Source organism: Sturnus vulgaris, chromosome 1 (genome assembly GCF_052056855.1).
Source record: "Sturnus vulgaris isolate bStuVul1 chromosome 1, bStuVul1.hap1, whole genome shotgun sequence".
In the NCBI taxonomy this organism is placed as follows: domain Eukaryota; kingdom Metazoa; phylum Chordata; class Aves; order Passeriformes; family Sturnidae; genus Sturnus; species Sturnus vulgaris.
Window position 1 is genome coordinate 19628610 of NC_142243.1, and position 24177 is coordinate 19652786.

The following is a 24177-nucleotide window of genomic DNA, read 5'->3' on the forward strand; positions in this document are numbered from 1 at the left end:
TATGTTATCTTCCTCCTTTTCCTTCAGTTTCACTAGTTTTATTATCTTTTTAGTTAATCTGAATGGAAATTTTACAGGTTGGTTGTACCACACATCCATAAGACTCTGGTGCTCACTGGGACCTCTATCATTTCTCAGATTCAAAATCCCTGAAACCAGATACAGAAAGATGAACTCATTAGTATCCTAATGCAACCAATAATATTAAACTTTCTAATGGCAAAACCTTGCAAAGACATTTCATCACAATAATCTTTGATATGTCCTCCACTTGGAGTATTTTTAAAGCTTCTTATTGACATAACTCTGTTAAAGTGCTTTTCAAAGTAGTGCTCAGCAGGCAGGTGGTATTGTGCAATATATGTAGTACAAGCTCACATTACAAATGATTTGTCACTCTTAAAACGGAAACTGAAAAAAAGTATCTCAGCAAGGCTAATAAAACTATTCAGTGAGTCTGCCTAAGAAATACACGTGTTTGTTAGTATTTTGTCTATACAGAAATAGCAGCACTATATAAAACACAATTCTATGACCAGTTGGATTTGGATTTGTCTTTTTTTTTTTTGTGATGTTTATACTCCATGAATCAATATATAGGCCATACTTAGATACTAGGGCTCGGACTATGTTATTTATTTTCTCATTTATTTGTCTATACACAACTACCTATGCCATAGTTTTCATATACTACTCAGTGCATTGAAATTCTGCCGAATATTCCTTAAAAAATACTTTAAGAAAGCTGAAAAATAAACACTCTCTGGAGCAAAAATAAAAAACAAACAAACAAACAAAGCCAAAACAAAAACAAAACCCAACCAAACCGCCCCCCCCAAAAAAAAAACAAACCCAAAATATTCAAGGTATTGAAGTGGAATCACTTCTTAGAGGATGTAACTGCCATGGGTTGCAGGGAGCAACACCATTTACTGCAGCTGGTAAATTAGCTCAAGCCAGGCTATACAGAGCAAGACAATATCACTTTCTTCCCACTTACACGTGATCTGATATGACTCAAACAACAGTCTTTTAATATAATTTTTTACAGATACCCTGAAAATTCTCTTGTATCAAAAACCAGTTTATGTACTCTTCTATATCCATTTTATATCCAACAGATCTACTTACCTATTCTTCCTTTCTCTACAAAGCCATTTAGTGATGTTTAGAAAAATGATGCGAATTTATTTTTAGAAAAATAACCTTTTTTCTTGTGTTCCCCACAGTTCATGCTTTGAGCCAAAACCTACCCTTGAATAACCACAACAGTCAGCAGCACTGGGAGGAATGGCCAGATAACTGACAGCAGAATTTCCCACTCTTAGGTTGGTGTAAAAATGCTTATAAAGCATCAGGAAGAGGGGTAGGAGAGGAAGGGCAGAGAATATTAAAGGGAGTTTCTTGGATGCTGAGCTAGGATGCTGAGAAAGCATGCACCTGCCATATATCTTATCCATTTCACTAAAATGATATTCAAAATCAGGCAATGCTGATATTCCCAGAACTGAAATAATAAATAAAAAGAACTCCCAGCTAAACTAATTATTATCACACTACAGTCTTTATATAATGTGCTATTTACAGGGAAATACAAAAAGTATTTCATTCATACAAGTACTACAAAGACTAAATGTGATGCAGAACAGCTTTTACACTAGGCAAGGGTATGGAACCTGGAGTCAAAAATAATAGTGAATTTCCCCCCACTTACCAGTGCAACAGATGTTCAGTGCAAAACAAACTGTGTTCACTCCCTTTGATTTCAATGCATTTTCTCTAGAAAGCTCCTAACAGAGTCACAGTCATTTTTTCTATGCTCTCATCAGCAGCACAACAGCTTTGGTGAAGGAAAAACAGTGAGCTGGCTGCAGAGTGGGAATGCAGAGAATTGGCAAGTGTAGAAAAAGTGGAGAAGCTACAAAAATTTATTTTTCCAACAAAATAACTCTCCACAAGCTGTGTAAACTTTTCTTACTAAAACAAATACTCTAAAACACGAAGATTTTACATTTCCAGTGAAACTCACAGTAACATTTGCCTGATTTTACTCTCCTGAAGTCTCAACAAAGAGCCAGCAGATTTATGCTTTCCCAATTACCTGGGTCAGTAAATTCCCTCATATGCCCTGAATGCAATTTGGGTTTTTAACTTAAGAGACAGAACATAGAAATAGACTTGTTGGGCTTTTGAGTAACCTTTGTTTTCTTCAGTAGATTCTCGCAGTTTGCTGCCTAACGTGCACACCCACACAAACGCCAATCTACCACCCACCCACTCACATCCACACCTCCAACACGTGTGCTCTGTTTACTGACAGTAGAACAAAAATTAAGCTGTGCCCATTGCAAAATTATGACCTGAACAGAGAAGAATAATTTATAGTGGTAAGTTCATTAACTTTACCGTAACTTTAAAATGCAAAATTTGGTTTGCAAGGACAGCATATGGTATAAGAGTTACACCCTTTATCTCAAGCACTCATCCGTATTTACAATAAGTATAAGCTTTCTGCTACAGAAGAAAAAATATTTAGATTGAACACTGTTACAGATTTCCTAAGTGAGGCTAGTTCCAGTTGCCAGTAATTCAAAAGCAAATCTGCTGACTTGGCATTAGGACTCTAAAACAGTGTGATCAAACTTATATAGTAAGAAGGTGTCTGCAGAAATAACATTTATAAACTGTATATACAGTACACAGTACCAGTACATAGAAAATAGATTTTGACTCCATGATCCCCTGTGTGTAAGGCAAGACTGAATTCTGTCTTCATACGGAGACCACCAGAGGTACAAGCAACAGAGTGGTGCTTAAATCAATATGCAAATCAAGTGCATACAAATTAAAAATCAGAGCAGACAAAAAGTTTTAGATTTTTTTATGTGCTGATCCTGGCTTGCTGAATACATGGGAAGTTATTAAACATCAAATGTACCTTTTTTTTAAAAAACACTAACAACACCTTGATGGCAACAGATATTGTTCAAGTGGCAGCTACCAAAAACAGCTTGAAAAATGTCATAGTACAACATCAGGAACTCTTCAGTTGTACTACACTAATTCATATAGCACTAACCAAAAAAATAAGTATATGAATATTCTATTTCATGCTATTGCTATGCAAGCAACAGCAATACAAATCAGCATACAGAAGAAGGATACCATATGTTCTGCAAAGAAGAACCCAAGATATTTTCAAGGGGCATTGTTACAAGACTTCAAAGAAACACAAGACTGCCAGAGGCAAGAGTTACTGTCGGATGTAAACATCCCTGTTCCACTCTCCTGCATCGTTACGTTTTTTCGATATCACTTCCCCATCCTTGTCACAATATTGGTCCCTTGATTTATGACGGCTGCGCTGCTTGTTGCATTCATTGTGGTCCTGCTCGCGGTCCCTCTCCTTTGAGCGGTGCCGGGATTCTCTGTGTCTGTGTTCACTGATCCCATGGGACTCGTCTCTGTGATTATGATCCCTGTGAGAATCATAGTGGTCACCATGCTCATGTGAGTAGTCCTCCTTTGGCTCTACATAAGCTGAATCTCTGCTGTCTTGTGTTTCTGAGTCAAAAGTTTCTTGCCTGTGAAGGCCTCTGACACCACTGCGATGGTTGTGGTGCTGGCTGGAGGAAGAGCGGTGCTGGGATTTCTTGGTGGGCTCGACCCGTGCTTCCTCTTCAATGTGGGAACTGCTGCGCTCAGGGACCGAATGGTCATTCCTCTGGTCTCCTTGAGATCCCTGCTACCAGAACCAGCAGTAAGGTCAAGAGGTACACACTGGAAAACTTCCCCGATATCAAATTCAACTAGAAAGTACCATGAAACCGATCAAATTTAAGTACAAAACAATCCACTTTGAATCTAAACTAGGAAAGAAACCATTAGTATTCAATTTTTACTGAAAATTCAGTATTATAATACAAACAATTCTTTCTAGTCGCATCAGAATGGAGGGTGGCACTGGGGTTATTCTGCGGCACTTTCTCATTTCTTGTGATGTTTCTGACTACTCCAGTTAGCAATAATTGCCACCACCCTCCAAGGAAAACGAGAGCATGCAGAAACAGCACAAACTGCAGAAAAACTGAGAGGAGATCTCATGCCAGGAGAGGACATATCTCAGTTGAGAGTTTATAGATGCGTGTCTGGAAACAGCTGCTATGGGAAAGTGATTTTAGAGGGCTGAGGAGGTAGATTCCAGCAAAGAACCAAAGTACAAAACCTTGGCTCTTATAGAGTAACTTTTTTTTTAAGGAAAAAAAATGCAATTGAATCTGGTATGAATAAAGTTTGTATTATGATACTAATAGTATCACTGACCTTCTGTTTTCTCAGTAATAATTTCATTCCTTCTTGGTAATGAAAAATTAAACATTGATCTTAAAATTTTAAGAGCTTGAGAATACAGCCCATTGCCAAGAAAAGCAGGAGGAGAGTGATATTATCACATACAAAATTTCCTAACACACCACTGCTATTAAAAAACTGAAATAAAAATTACCAGGTAATAAACCTACTCTTCACCCGCATAAATGCTTTGAAATCACTGCAAAATGAACAAGTGGCATTATTTACCTCATTTAGGGGTTCCATTACATTAACCTGCTTTTATTGCCAAACCACAGCTAAGGACTTTTTAGAAATAACTGTAAAAATTTTAGTAGTTAATATTGAAATGTAATTATAATTCTCAGATGAGGTAAAGACTGTCAAGACAAAATCATCTCGGATGCCTCAAAATTAATGCAGATTTTACCAGAGTTGTAAGGGCATTTGTTTGTGATACCGTTCTGAATACCAAGGTTAGTCTTAAGTTTGTGCTTCTATGTTGAGAGTTGTCTAAAAATAAGGATTGCCCCCAGGGCAGCTCATGGACGTATCTTCTTTCTGTCTTTCTATTTTGTGGAAAAGAGCTAGGAGAAGGAGGAATTTTGTCCTTCAGCCACAGATCCTGGCAGGTGGGTTTCCTAGCAACCCAAAAAGTAAAATTACAGGAAATTGGAAAGGAAAATAATCTGTATTTAATCAGAAACTTATAAAAAGCAGCATATTTCAAATCAGCAATTTGGTAAATATCACAGATCTTAATTTTCTAAGACAACATTTTGTTACGTAAATTTCTGAGAGACAAGCTGGGTTTCTAATTTGAAACAAATGGTATAGATGAGAACAAAGTAACAGGAATAGCAGTCAAATTTCTTATTTGTTCTTGCGTTTATGATTCTCAAGATGATTCTGATTTGCCAGAAAGGAATATAATAATTGTAAACATGAATAGATCTGTTCAAGGTGAAATGACTCAACAGAGGTGAATTGTAAATGAAATTAAGTTAAAAGCAAAAGAGTTCAAAGCAGTGCCCGCTTTGCATGTGTAAACACAACTTTTATCAGTTCATCACCATGACTGGTTTTAAGGCATATAAACATAATATACATGTGAAACCCATAATAATAATATAATAATATATATAATTCTCATGTGTTCAAATGCAGGTACTTATACATAATCATGGCTAATAAAATCTGTCATTGCTGTGGTGAGAACAAATGCAAAATTTGAACCCGCATTGGAAACACTGCTACTTTTACAAGGTCAGAATGCATTTTCTGTGCTATGAAGAGCACATGTGAAAGAATACAATGAATAAATTTCGAACTAATACCTGCAATTCCAGAGTAGTGTTAGGGCTTTTTGTATCTATGGGCAAATTCATTGTCAGTAAATTTCATTAAATATTACAGGGCCACTGAACAGGTAATGTCTGAATCTGAATTAGAGTCCAGATTTTTGATTCATAACCAAATTCGGGCTCTGATTTGGAATAGATTCTTCAGTGCAGGAATTTTAGGGGCCAATTTCATAACAATTTTTGTCTAAAATAGAGAAAGTTTGAGATAATCCTATTTCAAAGAAGTAGGGGTTCTTGGAAAGAAGTTTAAACAATGTTGAAAGAGGAGAGAGAAGCCTTTGTCCACTGAGTGAATTTGCCTTGCTCCCTATTTCCAGTGGTCCCTGTTTCCCTGCACCATATGTGTGTGAGGTTGCTCCAGTCCTTTTGGTGTCAGCCAACTATTTCCATACAAGTTTGTTCCCAAGCTCTCCCTCAGGCAGACACAAGGTGTAATAGGTGTCTGCCTATTTCATTTCCAGCTGTCCCAGGAGGCCTCATGCCTTCAAGCACCTCGTGCCATGCAATGCACACAGGCAGCTTCATGCTGTAAAAATGCCCCTCTGGCAGCTGGCAACACAAATCCCTCTTTACAATGTACACTGGGGACTTAAAAACCACAAACCCCAAATATGTTTTGTGGCAAAGGGGCACTGCATTGGCCCCAGGGGAAGATGACTCCAATGCTCTGCAGTGCACATGTGGCTCCCCCAGACCAAACGACTGGTCACTTTTTCCTGCAGAGCAGTCCAGAAAAACGGCACAGACTTTAAATTCTCTAAACACAGGGTCTTAACACTGTTGAAAGAATGGGTTCAACCACCATCATTAAAAAACAGACCCACTCTGTGCCAAGGCAATGACAAGCTCAGGTCTGAGATGTAAGCAGAAGATGTACTGTAGGAAAATTATACCAAAGGAACAGAAAAGTTTTATGTTCCATAAGGCACCCCTGTTGATTCATACTTCTGTATTAGTAGACCTACAAACAAACCGTGAAACTGAAAATACACCATCATTTTTAGTCCTTAAAATAAAAATCTGTTAGTTTGTAAGGAGACAGCACAGCATTCAGAAAAGTGTTATTAAAACTCTGCATAGTTCCTCCAGAAAATGTGGTTAATACAATGAGTATGTGAGCCATAAATCCACACCCAAAAAGCATAAAAAAACTTGAGCAAAATAATTTAGAGGTTTACAAAGCAAAGAAAGTTTATCTAGCAAGGCTGCACACAACAATACTGAATTTCATACTCAGAAATTCTTCCAGCTCACATTTTTTTCAAGGTGTTTCAGCTCTGAGGACAGAAAAAAAGGCAGAAATAAGCTATAGCTTACAGTCTCTTTTCCTGCAACTGTGTCTGAAAGCAAGAGGAGATTCACCCTCCAAGATAGCTAAAGAAATTTTTCTTGTTAAAGAACAAACTTGTCAAGTCTGTGGTTTTCTAATGAGAAAGAAATTATTTGACATAAAAAGTTGTTTTGCAAAACCATAAAAAATGAGCACGACTTTTTTGCATTTTAATTTGGGTGCAGATACATTTTTTTCCTTTGATTACCCGAAAGGAGATATTTTTCTTAGCCAAAGTTATGAATTGTAACTTGCATATGTATAAAATTTATGGGCATATATTGATCTTAGGTAGAAATTTAGATGTAGTAAGCCTTTATTTGATCTGGGACAGATATATTTTATCCCCCTCCGTGAACTTCTCAGCCTCAAGGAGTCACTACGTATAATAAAGTAGTGAAATATTCATTTCATATCACGCAACACATATCCAAAGAAGAGCCTCCCCTTATGCTGAACACCTCAATAAAATTAGACAAACCAAAAGTCAAAGGAGAATAGAGGGGACATAATATGCCCATATCAACAGGCACATCAGTGCAGAGGCAGGAATAAAGCCTGCTTTTCCCAGAGCACAGGAGAGTGCTCTCACTGGTGAGAACAGAGCGTCCCTCAAGGTCTCTCTGCACAATGTGCAGTGCAGCAGGACTTGGATTTGATGTAAGAGTTTGGCTTGAAGGGAGTTTGTACTTTTCACAGCAATGGTCAATGAATAAAAGAACAAAGGAAACACTGGAAGGGCCACTTTGACCTTGAGTCTTTACTAATACAGTCAGTCATCCTCAGCCTCTACAACTCTACAGCCTATGGGAAGACTGGAACAGATTTCCCTCCAACATTTGTGGATCTGCCCTGTACACAGCCCAGTCTGTCATGCAGGGCCTCTGGGGCTGGGATTTCCCTATTAGCAATAGTGTGCCCATCAGTCAGAAAGTTACCAGAGGCTGGATGGAATGTGCACAGTCTTAGTCTAGTTTGATTTCTCTGACTGGATTACACATGGCCAGCTATAAAAATGCTTGTGGCTGGTACACATATTACTGGCACAGCGGTGTCCTGGGCACAATAAAACCTGAAGTATTCCATTTTACATCAACATATGTTTTCAGTCAGGCCAGTTTAGTCCTTGGAATCAAAACCAGCCCCCTAGTTAACACACAAACACATGCTACTATGAATACAATAGCATTAACAGTAACATGCTTGCATTTTCCTTTTACACTGAAAATGGGTGAATGTCTACTGAAAAAGCTTTTAATCTATCAACAACAGGAAAAAATATTCAGCATATTCTAGTATCAGCCTAACTCTGTGCTTTGGAAGGAGAAGTTGACTGAAGAAAAAGAAGAGATGGCATAAAAACTGTACCTGTAAATTAATATTTGGACCTGGGCTAATAGGAAGAGTGGCTGTTGCAAGTGTGCGAGTGAGAAGCTGGTTAGGAGGATTGCTGCTAGGTGGATGTGTGGCCTTCCAGTAGGCTTCCAGATAGTCAGCAAGGTGCTCACAAGCATCTTCAAGCTGGTTCTCATCAAGAATTACATCGAACATTTCCTGATAAAGGAGAGGTTTAAGTGAGAATAATCACCAGGTAGAGGGAGATCAGCTAGAGACATTGATCATACTTTCCATTAATCAAAAATGAACCACATTTTTAGACTTACATTAAGATATTTTACCCTTTTTTCACCTGTGCTTGTTTTTCTGAATGCAGTTGATACAAAAGACCATAACTAGCACTAATGTTACACTTGCTAAAGCAAGGCCTTGTGACTTCCACACAGGAATGCACAAACAGTCAAAGAAGACAGGGAAGAAGCAGCTTGAACAAATCTTAAATTTACAGAAAGAGCAGATAAATATTAAAGAATTAACTCCATTAATTAAGAATTAATTCCATTGAAAAAAATAGAATTGCAAGAAAGGGATACAATCTCTCTGTAGGATAACTATAAGAAAACTAAGGCAAGCTAAGACCAATAACTAACAACAGTAAGAATACAGATCATTCCATTTCCAAGTGTCACGTAAATATTAGGTAAGAGAGGAGTCACACAGTCTAGTTTTAGTCTTCTAAAGTTAGGAGGGGAGTTTCATCCACTTCTTCCCTGGTCAGGGAGCAGAAGGCAGCTTTGAGGGCCTATGCAGGTCTCCAGCATTCTTCACTGATTTCCTGGGGCCCTGAGCATTGCCTACCTGAGATGCTCAAACCTAAATGATGATGACATTCCCTTCACTCAGCTCTGTAACTATGGCAAATTATATCTGCAACTGAATTGTTCTCCCATCTTCTGGTTTCTTACCCATACTCTTCAGAGCTGAGTATGCAGGCAGCAATGCATGCCAGGCTTAAAACACAGTTGGGGTGTCATAGGTGTTATGTTGGGGTGTTATAGGTGGAAATTTAGAGAATTTGCTTCAGTGCACATCTGAAGAACTGCAGAGCTGCCAGCAATGCAGTACCACTCAGCTCTTTGCCAAAACCCTGACCAAGAACATCAGCAGTGGTGGGCTGTGCTGACAGATGTCCCAGAGGAAGCTACTCAAACCATTGGCCTTACTCTAAACTACCAGAGATAAAGCACAGTCACTAAGAGAGTTCTGTTTTAGACCAATAAGCCCCTAAAACTTATCGAGTAAAACAAATTTCAGTTTACTGAAGCACGGACTGTATCAGCACACATCCTACTAACTGATTGTCACCAGGACTCTTTTTCCCTGGCATCCTAGTGCAGAGCCCCAAGACCTCAGGAGGTGTTCTGCAAAAAGCAATAGTTAAATATGGCCAGAAGAGGGCAAACATTCCCGAAAATTATGTAATGAACTTCATGCTTCAAAAGAAAGGCACCTTCCAGAGACAAGACATAAATTAACAGTAACTCACGGGAGGACACTGTGCCAGTTTATCAGCTGCCACCATCTGAACATTAAGGTGTTTGGCCTGAGATTTCCCTCGAGATTTTATCAACCTCTGTAAAACCTGTGAAACATAAGACATTAAAAAAAGTGAGCGGACTCAGACTTATTATACATATATAACCACTTAAAATGTTTAGATCTGAAACTGCTCACATGAGCAGAGCAAATTCTTCATTTACTGGCTTCAAGAACATTTCCCATGTTCCCTCATCGAGGATGTGCTAGTTTTCATTTACATCTAAATATCTCCTTTCCTTTACAAGCACTAAAATGTTCTGCTCCTGCCTTTTTTCTGCTTCTGGTTTCATTTGTTTCTACGTTGAATTTTTTAAATTGGTCTCCTGAGTTCTCTTCCCACAAATTCATTTTTCTCTTTCAAATGCCTCCAGACAAGGTCTGTGCATTATTTTTTTACCCACAGTGAAAGAGCATATTATCAGATACTAAAGCTGAGCAATCAGTCTGATACTCATTCAGTGAAAATCATTCTTTCATTTCCATATTATTTTGATTTAACAAACCATGAGCATTAATGTGATTGATACTAAAAAGTGTAATTCCAATTAAAAAACTCATTGAAGCTACAGCATATTTTCCAAAATAGGTTTTGGTTAACACTAGAGCTCAGATACCTTTTTGATTATTAATGTGTTGTTATTCAATGGGAAGCAACTCTGAACCTAAGTTAAAGCCCAAAAAAACCAACCCAAAACCAAAACCCCTGAAAGAACATGAAGGTATCTAAAATATTTACCTTAGGAGAAGAAATCTTTACGTATACTATAATGGGAGCCAGAGAGGTTTTGCTCAGTTGAGCTGGGTGGTTAATGGTATCAGCATCAAGCACTACCAACTGCAGTGTCCTGGCTAATTCAAAAATCCGTTCAATTTCACTTTGAACTTCAGCTGCAATGTAGAAAATTAGAGTTATGAAAATACTAAGAGGTGATTAGCTTTAAGAAATGTAACACTGAAGTAGACGGGTGTGTTGCTCTTTCTCTGGCTGGAGGAGTTGTTGTTATCCGTGCAGGTCCCTGGCACAGTAGGGTAATGAATACAGTGTTAATGAGAACATTTCACCCCTGTTCTGCTGCCCTTGCAGCCACTGCCTGCCTCTCTCACCTCCCAGCTCCTGCTATTCCAGCCTGGAGGGATAATGATAACACCTCTTACATGACCCCAGACCATGTATATAAGAAAAAGGTGTATGAATGCGGTTTTTTTTTTATTTGCTGTATCAAATGGCAACCTTAATATGCCACAGATCTGCTACATGTAAATAATGTCAGCTCAGACTTCAATCTTACCCAGTAACCAGTTTGCTCAAACTAGAGTGCCTGAGATAGGCATTAAGAAGTACTGAATACTGTAATAGCAGAAACTACTGTTTTCCCATTTACTTAAACTCATCAAAGCTCTGGAAAACAGTTTTTGTTTTTTTTTTCCTACTGACCTCAGAATGGTACCATGTTAAAAATTTGGCTATTATGTGTAAAACATTTTTATAAGAGAAAATAACTGAATAATCCAAATAATGCTATGGTATCCTCCTGACAATCTCAGGAGCTGTGGGAAGCTGATTTCCCAAGTGGAAAATCATCTTTTCTTCTGGTAGTGATGCTCCCAGCTCCTCAGCACCCTGTCTGATTGGCAGTACTTTCCAGGGCAAACCTCTCCAAGACAGATGGGCTGCATCCGCTTTCACAAGTGGTGTGGAAACTGTCTTCATTCCCCACTGAAACAAAACTATATCTTATAATAGCAAAATCATCTTTAAAATGAAATCACATTTTCCTGCTCAAATCTTGGTATCAGCCGATTTCGCAGAGGAATTAGAGAAGCTGGGTGATTTATGCAAGTCTATAAAGAAAGTCATTGGGCCAGACAAGACTAATTCATATAGGTTTCCCTTTAAAGGTTGTGCATGCTTCATGAACCAAAACTAGATTAGATATCTAGCCCATTCAAAGAAAATATTAGAAGACAACCAAAAGAGACTTAAAGGTCAAGAAGAGGTACCAAAAATTTAATAGGGAGTTTCTTGAAATTATATTATTGGCCTTTTATCTATTAAGCTTAAGTTTTTCTTGAAAACACAACCTATCTGATCTGGCTAGAGAGAGAGTTTTCTAAATCAAATCGTCTCTTTCAAGAGATATGAAGAGATTGATTTTTTTCTATCTTAGAATAGCAACTGAATAAATAAGGTACTATAAAAAGGTTGCAAAATTTCCAAGAGAGAGCAAGACATCCCAGTATTATTTTGGTTCCAAATCAATAGGTGATTGCTATGGTAATTTTATAAACAAAGGAATATCTAAATGGTCATTAGAAAATCTATATATGATATATAGATATATATATTATATAGATGATATCCTTTATTGGAGGAGGTGGACATTGGTTTGGATTTACTAGAGATCACTTCCAACTGTTTGTGGTTGCAGTTTGGGTGAGGCACATACAATCAGTCTTTTACAGCAGTGAACATTGTGAGATGTGCATGGTGTGTATTGGAAAACAATGGTGCATGCTTTGCTGCTGGTCAATAAAAGCACTGTGGTCTCGCTGCTGTCTGAATTAGGACCACATTTTTTAAGACAGAACTTCTGATGGTTCTTGGCACATTCCCAATTACATTTTCTACAACTTTGTCACATAGAGATACTGCTGAAATCACTGAATACCACTGTCTCAGAGTTTTAGTAGAAGATAGTCAATAATCTATCCCTAATTTAAGTTCAAGTGACAACTAGAATGAACATATCAGAGATAATTCGTCACACTGTTCTGATGATGAATTTAGATTGCTTTTCCTTTTTCAAACCAGGCTCAACACTTTAGTCAGTATAACAATATTAGTTAAAGTATCATTTTAAGGCCATTCCAGACTGCTAAAAACTCTTGTTCAAGACAATTTATAACCAGCAAAATCTGTCTCTATGCCATTGTATCATAATTTTGTCTGGGGAAGCAGTGTTTGCTACACTGCTCAAAGCACTTTTCTGCCAGTAGAGAACATATCTCTGGACTAGATTTCCTGCTATACTTTTTGAAATGCCCTCTGCCAGGGCAGAGTACACCTCAGGGTATGTTCTATTGTGAAACACACCCACAGCAATAACTGCAGGTAACTATGGTCCTATGAACCAATAGTTTCCACTTGAGTCTGAAAATGGGGAGAGATCTTTTTCATTGATGAAAATGTATTTCAGTATTATTTTTCTTAATTTGGGTATAGAAGAAAAGTTCAAGGAACTCCACTGAATGATTGGTGAACTAAAACATGTGCTTCTACCTCTCCAGTCAGGAGTAGATGGGAAAAATGCCACAGGAATAGCTGAAGAGGTCCTGATTTCCAGTACCTTAGAGTACTTCTTTAGCTCCTGGAAAAACTTCCATTTTGCTTGAATCTCCTTTAAATTCCAACTTTACAAGACTGTTGCAATTACTCACATAATAGTAGCTTCTCTTTCTAGATAACAAAGGCTTTATCCATTGCTACTGCTTTGATTTTTATTTTTCTTTAGCATTATCTCTCAAAAACCAAATTCTCTACCTGCAAAAATTCCTTCACAACAAGACATTAAACATGAATTTTCTCTCAGACTTTTGCCCAAAGTAAGCAAAGAACTCAAAAAGTCATGTGGGGATAGTAACAGAAATGTCACCGGTAATTAAAATAGGGAGCTGAGAACAGTGACAGTGGGGTATCTTCAAAGCAGTACAGTAATAGCTTTGCAATTTTCCCACCTCCATGAATACCATCTATTTATAATAATGCCCCTTCTTATCTACTGGAGAGGCATAAGAGTGAAATTATAACACTAAACTCCAATAAACTGTATTTGCCAATCATGAGAGGCATAAAATAATTAGAACTACTGTGACAATCATCATGAAATGCTGACAGCCCAGCTACAACACTCAAACCCAGAAATCAGCTACCGAATTTTAAAGTGACCCTTACAATCTATTTCATATGGTCTCCTTGGTAACCAGAAAGTGAACATATTTTAAATGACAGGAACACTCAACTATATTCCATACAATAAGGAGTCAGCTCTAAGAAACAGTAAGTACACATCTCCCAGAAAACTTTAAATACAGCACATTTAAACTTACTTCCAAATATTAAATACCAGTATCACTACTGCACCTTGAACAGAAATTCAGTGGAATGAGAAGACAAGTAAATTGCTTACCCCATTTTGGGGCAGACAAATATTCTTTACACCAATTGGACCTCACAAGTGAATTCCAAGAAAAAATCTTTCCAAGTTCACTACAATAATCTCATCTAATATACAGGGAAAGATACAACAACATTTTATTTCTCTGTCAATTCGTTAATAACATGATGAACTGCAGTGGAACTTAGGGTTACTTATGTAATGCCATGGTACAGGAACATTCTCTATGTTACACAGCTGGAGTAACACAACCCTTCTGCAAACCTGGGCTGCATCCACAGCAGCCAGGAGTCACTGGGACACTCAGCCTGACAGAGCAGTGGCTATGCCAGCAGTTTGTTTCAGCAAGACCCTGATGAAATAGCAATTCCATGAGAGGGATGAGAAGCAAAATGGACATGCATCTGGCCTGCAAAGGCCCAAGTGAAGCACAAAATACTGCTTTGAGGCAGCAAAGAAATTTTGATCTTCACAAGGAGCAGTGAAATTCACATACTCTCAACTGAGCACAGTACTTTTACATCCTGTTAAATTTGACCTTGTCTTCTGTCTATGGTATCAGTGGCTCTGTTTTGTTAATTGAAACAGATATGTAACTTATGATTTCAACTGCAACAGGCACAGACACAAAGCATTCTAGTTTTTTTTAAAAAGGGCTCCTGATATTACAGACACATGGAATGAAAAGAACACAACTCTGTCAATGTATGCAATACAAAATGATTAGCAACACCTTACATAAATGGCTTTGAAATAATTTTATAAATTAAGCAGAACAGCTATCAGTAGCCATTTTTTAATGCTAATTCTTTTATACAAACACAGTTGGTTAAAAATAATTAACCAATAAACTCCATGACTATAATTAAAGTAATGAGAAGTTTAACACAACCTTAGGATTTCCATAAAAAAGGTGAAGGAAAAAAAATGTAGTTTTTATCCCAGTGTCTCAAAACAATGTAGAAGGTCTTGCACCAAAAAAACCTGCTAGAAATGAGCACAGGTCATATCTAAAATCCAAGAAAATTAAAAAAGGAAGTGATAATTATTGAGCTGTGCCCATATAAGTCTCTAATGAGAACAAAATCATGAGCTTGAACGACAGAATTAAATTTTTTAATTTACATTTGTGAGCGTCTATGTGTATACACATGCTTCATATTGAGTGAAAAATCACCAATGTCTCTGTCCATGGGATACTGCTGTAAGCAGAAGGCAGGTCACAGCAGGCTACCCCAGACTGCACCAGGGATCTGTGCTCACTGGAAACAAAGCAACGAGGCCCAGAGGCTACCAAGGTGATCCAATAAGCTACAAGGGGTTTGAGCACAGCAGAGCAAGCTAAGAAGAAACCCCACACGTATATAATTGCTTGACCTCTTTCTTCTCATCTTCCTCTTCCCTCCCCTCAAGCAGCACTGCTGATCTGGGCAGGCAGGGAGCTGGGCAGTGTCCATTCCTTCCCAGGCAGGAAGGTTCAGTCCCACAGTCTCCAGGCAGGGTTAAATGACCCTCTTTACACCATGGGGTGTCTCAGTGCTGGGGAGCAGAATGTTTTCTGCCTCTGCTCCGGTATATCCAGCTAAGAAGGAAAAAGTCTTGAAAAACATCAGCAAGAGGGAATAAATGCTTTAGCTTAGTCCTCAGGCAACTGGTCAAAAGACACCTGGATTGCAGGTGTTTTAATCAAATGTCTATCCTAAATGTAGTTTTGTGGATATACTTAGATTTCCCTGATCTCCACCAAGCACCTTAGCCACTAGCTTGTTACGTAAAAAAGGGAGGGTGGGAGTGGGAGGATGACAATATTTTCCAGGAAAAGCGGCTGCATGTGTTACTCATGCCTAACAGATGGGGCTCCTGCAAGGGATAAGGCAGAAAGGAGAGAAGTATGTCTGCTGCTCTGCCTGGAGCTCCTGTCTGGGCTCTGCTGAAGGAGAGCTGTGGGGCAAGGTGCTGCAAGAATGCAGGGTTTTCCTCCTGCGGGCTGAGGCTCAATTTAGGCAGGATTCAGATGGCTTTTTATGTACATACACGTCCAAGTGGTATTGATGGAAACAATGTCATGTTTGGAAGCCTCAACATAACCAAGATCTATTTATAATGGACTAACATCTCCTGAAATGCAGCACTGTAATTATGTGAAAATATAAAACAGATAGTGTCACTTAAAAATACTGAATGACATATAAAAATGTCTACTTCCTCCCTCATTTCTCTGGGCTAGCAAAACAATAGCATTCATGGAATGATGCTTCTTATGCCAAATTTAAACTGGAAGTAAATTTTAATGGCCTATGAATGGAAAAGATTGAAAGCAGCAGATTGCAACAGTAACACAAGTGGCTGAGCACTGCCCAAGGGTGCACTGAAATGACTGTGCCAGGAAGAACCACAGCAGCTCCAGAAGGTGCCATGCAGCAGCACAGCACTGCTCCTAACATCAAGCTCCCCTACACTCTGCTAAGGAGTAATTGTAATAGGAAAACTGGGCAAAGAAGCAGTCTAACATTTCTTTTGTCCAGGGGATCAAGCAAGTGTCTCTGCATAGCTCAGAATGGATATCATCATGTCAGACTGACAATAACTTGGTTATTTGTGCACCGTACCTCGTTACTCACTGCACTGCTACAGGTTTTTATTGATCTAGTCCATACATAGGCATCAAGTGTTCACTTGGACTGCTGTTTTTTTCAGAACAAGCATAAATAAAAATGTTCAGCCTTTCTCACAGATAGGATGTGGAACTTCTCCATCCCTGGCTATTCAACCCCTCCTGCTGATGGTGTGCCACTCACAAAACATTTGCGTATTCACTGAGTGGGAGAGATACTGACTCTGCAGCCTGATGCACAGAGTGGGAGGTAAAACACATGGATTCCAATTCCTTCTCCAGAGAAAGTTTAATTATTATGCAAAGTGCATAAGACTCAGCAGGACCAACCAACAAACATCCTAAAGGTGATCACAGCTCTGACAATGGTGATGGCAATGATCATTCCATGTCTCTCTTAGGACAGAAGAGAACTGAACCCAGACTTCTTTGCATTCTGGTTAAACAACACAAACTTTTAGTCTTGGATAAAATGGGGACACAAACACCAACTTTAATCAGTTCCACCAGCCCAGGAGAAAGGAAAAACCTGGATCAATTCAACCTACAGTTGAATTGAATAGTTTTAAGGGAAGCAAATTGTACTCTTAAATAAACAGCTAACTAGCTAAAAATATTTTATTTACCTATCCAAGTATCCTGTCTATTACACAGATATCCATAACCTTAGATGTTCTTCTACACATTGCTGGACTACTTTGTTTTGACCACATATTTTGTTTCAATGTAATTATCAATCACACATATTTCTGTACAGTATCATGAGAACATATAAGCTGCTAAGAGTTATCTCTAATTTACAGAAATCAAGAATTTTTTTCCCTCATATACCCTTTGAAAATACTTGAGAAAATTTCATTAAAATGCTTTGCCTACATTGCGTCAAAACCTTATTTGCAAGTTAGAATACTGGAAAATTAGTAACAAACTTCTAATACAGAACTACCGAAAGAATTCATTAGGCAAACTCTGACCTTAGATGTTAAGAAAATCAAGGCTGACCCAGCAGGATGAAAGAGTATTTTGGGACACGCAAGACTGATAAATTATAACAGGTTCAGTGTAAATTGTAACTGCTTCATGCTACTCTTTCCCTATTTGTGGGCAAAAAGAAGTATAGCTACATCCTCGTGAAAACCCAAAAGCTCTTAGATGCTATTTTACTGCATTCTGGTTCAAGGCAGGTTCAGGTTTACCAGGTTAACATATTTAACATTTGAGAGTGAGAGTTATGGACATTTGTCACAGCTATCTTGAAGACAAAATTATAAAGGGACAATCAGGATTTTCCATAACACATTGAACATCTCCTTTATTTTCTTCAAACTATATTAGATCTCTGAGACTTTGGGAAGGAAATGCACTCTTAGTTAAGCCAAAATTTTGCATTCCTGTTCCTTGGTCTCTGTAAATAATGAAGGATTTTTATGAGGCCTAGCTAGCACTCTTTTAAATTTATCTTTGATTTATAGTTGAGGACGCCTTTACTTGAAACTTATTCTATACCACAATTGTCATTAAATTACCAGAATGGAGAATACATAGTAATATCATATATGTATATAATATACAGTATATATAATACATATAAATTGATACTATAGTTTAAAGCATTCAATTTAGTTCTCACACAAATATAAAGGAAAAATAAATCACAAGGCTGAAATTTGCACAGCTGATCCACTACTATTTCTTTGAGCATTTATATTTCATTTTCAGCAGAGAAAACTTTGGGTTATCAACCTAATGATGTGAATGGAAGCTCTATACACTTTTTAGAGACAGCCTTCCAAAGGTAGGTACTCAATTGCACATGCAAACTGGGTGTGTGTAATGCCTGACAGGTTACTGCATATGCACATGGAAAGCAAATAAACAGACTCCCAGGCACATGATGGCAATCGATTTACCATGAACACAATGACACATTTTACATCCACGGTCACACATCTGTGTTAGAACACACAGATTAGGTGCACACATCTCAGAAATAAGGAAAACCTAGTCTGTAGTGTTCACTTGTCAATGTCAACTCTATTTTTAGAATTACTTGAAAATAAATAAGGAAAACCAGCAAGTTTTCCTAAAAGAAAGACTTAGCAACACAGCACAGGATTGGCTTTTGTCTGTCAGTGGGCCAGATGCAAGAAACACATGGTGGTTCTGTCAGGTACAATAAAGCACTGAACACAAAACAGCAGGAAAAGTAATTTGCAAGCTTGTATACATACCTAAAACATCTGGAAAGGGAGAGCATTAATGAAGCAAAGAATGGAAAAAGCCAACACAATCAGGTTTTGTACAAAGCATACAGCATGAGGTAAGGTTATAACAAGTGTAACATACACAGAAAAAGGTTTGGGTTCTTTTGACAAAGAAATGCAGCAAAAGCACAAAGCTGGTTCAGTTTCTGCAAATGGCATGTGTCCATATAAAAATTTAACTAAGCCAATTTGGGTGATTTTCAGATGAATATGATTTAACCACGTACAGTACCTTCTTGGAGAAAAAAATCTGTTCAGAACTACAGATTTCTTCTAGGCTTTTAAAGAAATTTGCCCTTTCCTTCAATTTACTTCTCACGTGTTAAAACATGCAACAATATTGACAAGCAAACATTTCTCTTACATCACAACAAGCTTAATTAGAGAGTGTCCTGTCTCAAACCAGGAGAGAGAGGAATAAGACTGTACTATCCACCTAAATCTTTATGAGTCACACACAATTTTAAAAAAGTTCTCGAGAACATTAATTTTTTACTAGATATTCAGTGGCAGCATTGGTTTCCAATGAGTCAAATCCCAAGTCTATTTTTAACTGATTCCATTACAAAAGCAAACTGTCAGTCGATAGGTGTGTGTACCATTACAAGCTGATTGAGACTCCCTTATAAACCTGTAAATCCAGTTCTTTGTGACTATTCCTATTTTTGATTATCACATTGTTGGTGTATGTCTCTTTGAAATTAATTCTGGTTTGTCTATTAAGAATGGTGTTCACTTCACAGTTTTATGTGCTATGTACAACATTGCAGACCTGTATTGGGTGATAAGGTAAAAATTCTCAAAAACAGATACATGTATTTCCCAGAAAAAAGCATTTGGTATTAATATATCAGGCACAGTACCTTTGTACTACCTTAAGTAATTGATGGTACACTTATTAAAATATATAGTTAAATTAATATTAACTATTAATATATAATAGTTAAAAAGCAACAAAATCTTTTCAGAAGTCTAAGAAATAGCCTTCTCTGCTGCAGTTACAACTTCTGTTCACAAACGTGATCATAAGCATGAGGGGTAGATCAGTGGCCTGGCTGCATGAGGTACCACTAGACAAAGTTTGATGAGTAAAAAAATAGCTTTCCACTGAGTCTGGAAGGAAGGAGGGATTTGGATTAACATAAAGCAGTTCTGAGGAGCTATATTTGCTACATATATTATAAAGCAAATATATATATATATATATATATATGTATCTGCAAAAAGGCATTTTTAAATTTTACCAGCTGTAGGAATAAACCACACAGGTCAGTGTGCCAGTGACTGTTCAAGGAGGAGAGAGAATCGAGCAACTCATCTCCCCACATCTCGTGGCTGTGCAGCCAGGAGATCCTTTCAGAACAAACCAAACCAAACAAACAAAAATAGTTTTTCCTTAACAAGAGCAAATTTTTATTGTGATAAATACCAATTTTAAATACATAGGCCAGAACTAAGTTATTGTAGATAGTCTGGACAAAAAAAAAATCAAAAAAGCAGGAAAAAAAAACCAAGAAAAAACAAAACAAGAAAAACAGCACAAATTTAGTGTTTGCTTAAATTCTGTGTTTTTTTCTTCCTTCCCCCTCTCCACTCTCAGTGAAAAGATCATATTATTTTCATTTCATAAAAAGGGAAATACAGGTAAAGAAACAATTCATTTACCAGGACTCTGAGCAGACCTGCAGCAAATACTAGAAAAGAAACTAATGTGATGTGAGTCTTGATTTAATGATGTATCTATAAAAATTGTATTAGTAGAGAATACTATTGGCTAGATAGCTAATGCTAATAAAATATGAAATGCCAAAATACCTCTCCTAAACCAAATCTTTTGCAACCTGTATTATAAGAGAGCACATTCAGGAACAAATAATATAGTTGTTTCTTTAGAGTTGCTTTCTCATTCAGTATGCAATTCCATACACTGTCAACTTATCAGAAGCCGTTGAATAATTTACTTTCTCTTCATTGTCAAATACGTGTTTCACATCTCATTTAGAACACATGGCTCTAATCCTTCTCTGAAAACAGAATGCATAAAATATTTATGGGCTATTTTGTGGAGCTTACTTTGGTGGTATATGCAAAAAAAAGATTTTTCCCTTTTAAACATCTCAGGTGAGAAACTGGAATTATTCAAATATTCCAAAGAGAAAACTGAATTACAAATAATCACAAGTTATTAATAATTTGGTGGGATTAATTTTCAGAAATGTAGTGTCTGATTTTTCAGAGTAATTACCAGTAGAAATTATATTCAGAATAGAAATACAGGAAGTCCTGATTCCTGGGGATTCTTTCTTCCAAAATGGAACACAACCTTGAGGCTTCTTTTACAAGTCAGTACTAAGACTCAGGACATTCCTGTTGCTGCTCTGTACTGTCAGTACCGAGTACCAGTACTGACCTGAGAGAAGGAAAAAAATTCTTTGAGCTAAGCTGGGAATGAAAAGAATACCTCCCCAGTTAAATGTCTGCAAAGAGCAGAGCCTAAAATGAGAGAACTTCTGGGGAATGAGGATCCACAAGGCTGATATTTAACAAGGTACCCAACAGGAGCTCCAGTAGTCCATAAAGGACTGCTTGCTTTCCCTCTCCCTTCTCCAAGTCCCAGTCAGAAACATGCCGATTTTGATGGTATACACTATTATCTGACAGGTCCAAAGCTTTAACTTCTGTTTCAGCTACAACACTCAGCATTTCTATAAAAGATGCTTGAAGCATACACCGGGAAAAAACAGTCGTCTTCATAAAGTCTATAAATAACTAATCCACTACTCTACAGCAGTTCTGTATCAGAAGCAGTAAAAGGCATTATTGCACTGGGGCAATTGCATTGCATCCAATTCCCCACACTATTTTATACATTTTTCAAGAATATTAAGGCAGAGGACCAGTGGTAAAGTAGTCTAAAGTAGTCAAAGATTGGATCACAGCATACATAACCTAAAGATACTAAAAAGCTGCACAATTAGCCTTCTTATTATACCTTTATTTTGCACTACTTGAATTTGTAAAACTAATAATATTCTTTTCATAGGGTATTTTGTTGACTTATAGCAAATTCATCACACAAACTGAAAAAACCCAATCCACTATAAAGTGTGAAATTCCCACTCACCTCTTCTACTTCAGTCACCTAAATACTCACAGCAGTCCTGTGTTGTCACCTACCAGCAGACTACAATGATTTCTGATTCTGACTCTCATTTCTGCCTTGAGGTACATTGCAGGTAGGCAAGGGAACAGGCTGTAACATGCCTTCTACTTGTTCCTTTTGCATTTTGCAAGGGTTTTCCCACTGTCATTAAAAAGCAGTTACCTTTTCTGACTCCAGCTTATTTTATCTCAGTTTTCCCCTGCTGCCACATCACTTCCTTCCCTGACTTCTTGTCTTATTTCTATCCTCCCATGGTTCATCCTATGCCTAGAGAGCACTGACCTGGAGGTGCTTTATCAGTGGGTTTGACTATCCCAACACCTTCTCCCTAAGTCCAACCTTTTTCATAATGGATTTTCACTACTTGCCTTCCTGCCTTAGCCTGGCCAGCCACCTGTTCCTCCAGGGGAACATCTTTAAAGTACACGACTTTTTATTCCATTCCCCATGCTGCACAGCAAAGGAGGGATTGCAAATTTAACAATGAGCATCTTTGCACCTCACTTCTGCTTGGCTGCCCTGATTCAGTCTGCTGGGAGCAGGTTCTGCTCAGCATCATTGCTGGACCTTGCCAAGGAAAGCTGAGTCTTCAAGCAATTCAGATGCAAAGCTTGGCATGTGTTAACAGCAGCTTCTAATAATTTGGTCAAGTTTTCTCATTATTTTCATAAAATTGCCCAGAAACATGTAACCGAAATATTGTTCAGATCACTACCAAATTTCAAAACGCTGGTAGATTACTAGAACAATGGAAGTACAGCTTCTGAAAGAAAAGGGTTTGAGAATATTTTAGCATAATTAATAAATTAATTTTTGCCCTAACTTTATGCTAGAATGACCCAGTTGCTCTTGTCAAATATCTTCAAAGTTAATTTATAAATCAGTTAATTTTTAGAACAATTATATGCAACTGAAAACCTGATATGTAGCAGGAAATCTTAGTTAACAACAGGCCTGTTACAAGAACTAGACACACATCTACCTATCTATCCACATATTTGCATATAAACATAAACACTGTCAATTTTTGGGTGTCTCAAACCGAGGTTCTGTCAGAACTCCCATTTTAAACACCATCATCTGAAAAAGTACCTTGACACAAAGAAAAAATATTGATGCTCTCAAGAGTATCGTTCTACATGAGATAAAGGTGTACAAGATTAGGCAGCATTTACATTTTATTGATTTTTTTTTCCTGTGTAGAATTTTGTGATAGGTGTTTCATGCATATGAAAATATTTTAGCATAAGGAATGAATATATGCAGCTTTTACTGCTGCATGTATTTGTACAGTATGGCAAAATTGCACAAGCTTTGCTGATGAGGCTGGAACTTAATCATCATGATTCTGTTTGTTCCATGACTAGCTGACTTCTATATTTATTATCCATTTTCAGTCCTACTCAAAATAAATGACACTTTATCTTTTCATTAGATTATGAAACAGTCTTTGGTGATAAGACTGAAATTCACACAGAAGAATATTCTTGTGTGTAAAGATATTAATTATGTTGTTACAGTACATTGCATTTTGATATTTGAAAACACATAAAATAAGACACACTTGGAAGCTACAGACCACTTTCAAGCAAAAATTCACAGCCTCCATACAGCTGAAAGCAAAGGTTTTATGAAACAAATTTTCAAGAGAGGGAAGTAAAAATTTTTAAGGTGGATAAGTTTATTCTAAAAAGTACTACTCTATTAGGCATACTTTAAATATTCAGTCACAGTTCAGGTGCTGTTGGAAATTTTTTTGTTACAAAACTGATAAGAACTTATTTAATAGTTCTTGTTCCGCAAAATTTCTAATTTTGCAAGATTCATTGCTGTATTCAGGGGAAACCAATCTCTCCCAAAGGCTACTAGGAGGAACCTGCAGCTCTGTAAAGGCAGAAACATGACTGGAATATTCACCTGGGACCTAGCAAGTTCCCCCCTTTTTTTTGGTGTTGGATGGGGGATTTGTGCAGGATTTGTTATGGGTCTTTTGTCCCGTAT

At 37.5% G+C, this 24177-nt stretch overlaps 1 protein-coding gene across 15 annotated transcripts in view; it reads right to left on the reverse strand.

Moving 5' to 3' along the window:
- Window positions 1-1910: 1910 nt before the first annotated feature.
- The window catches only part of CACNB2 (calcium voltage-gated channel auxiliary subunit beta 2), a 241380-nt gene continuing 219113 nt past the window's right edge, over window positions 1911-24177 (reverse strand). For 8 of the 15 annotated variants that reach the window (XM_014889579.2, XM_014889576.2, XM_088160817.1 and 5 more), the window contains 4 exons: window positions 10697-10848; window positions 9908-10003; window positions 8392-8577; window positions 1911-3742 (listed from right to left, as the gene is read on the reverse strand). In XM_014889579.2, the coding sequence (XP_014745065.1) occupies window positions 3254-3742; window positions 8392-8577; window positions 9908-10003; window positions 10697-10848 (923 nt within the window). In that variant the 3' untranslated portion in view covers window positions 1911-3253. Of the gene's footprint in view, window positions 3746-8391; window positions 8578-9907; window positions 10004-10696; window positions 10849-24177 lie in introns of all 15 variants that reach the window. The other 7 variants (XM_014889577.2, XM_014889575.2, XM_088160777.1 and 4 more) reach the window with 1 other exon arrangement.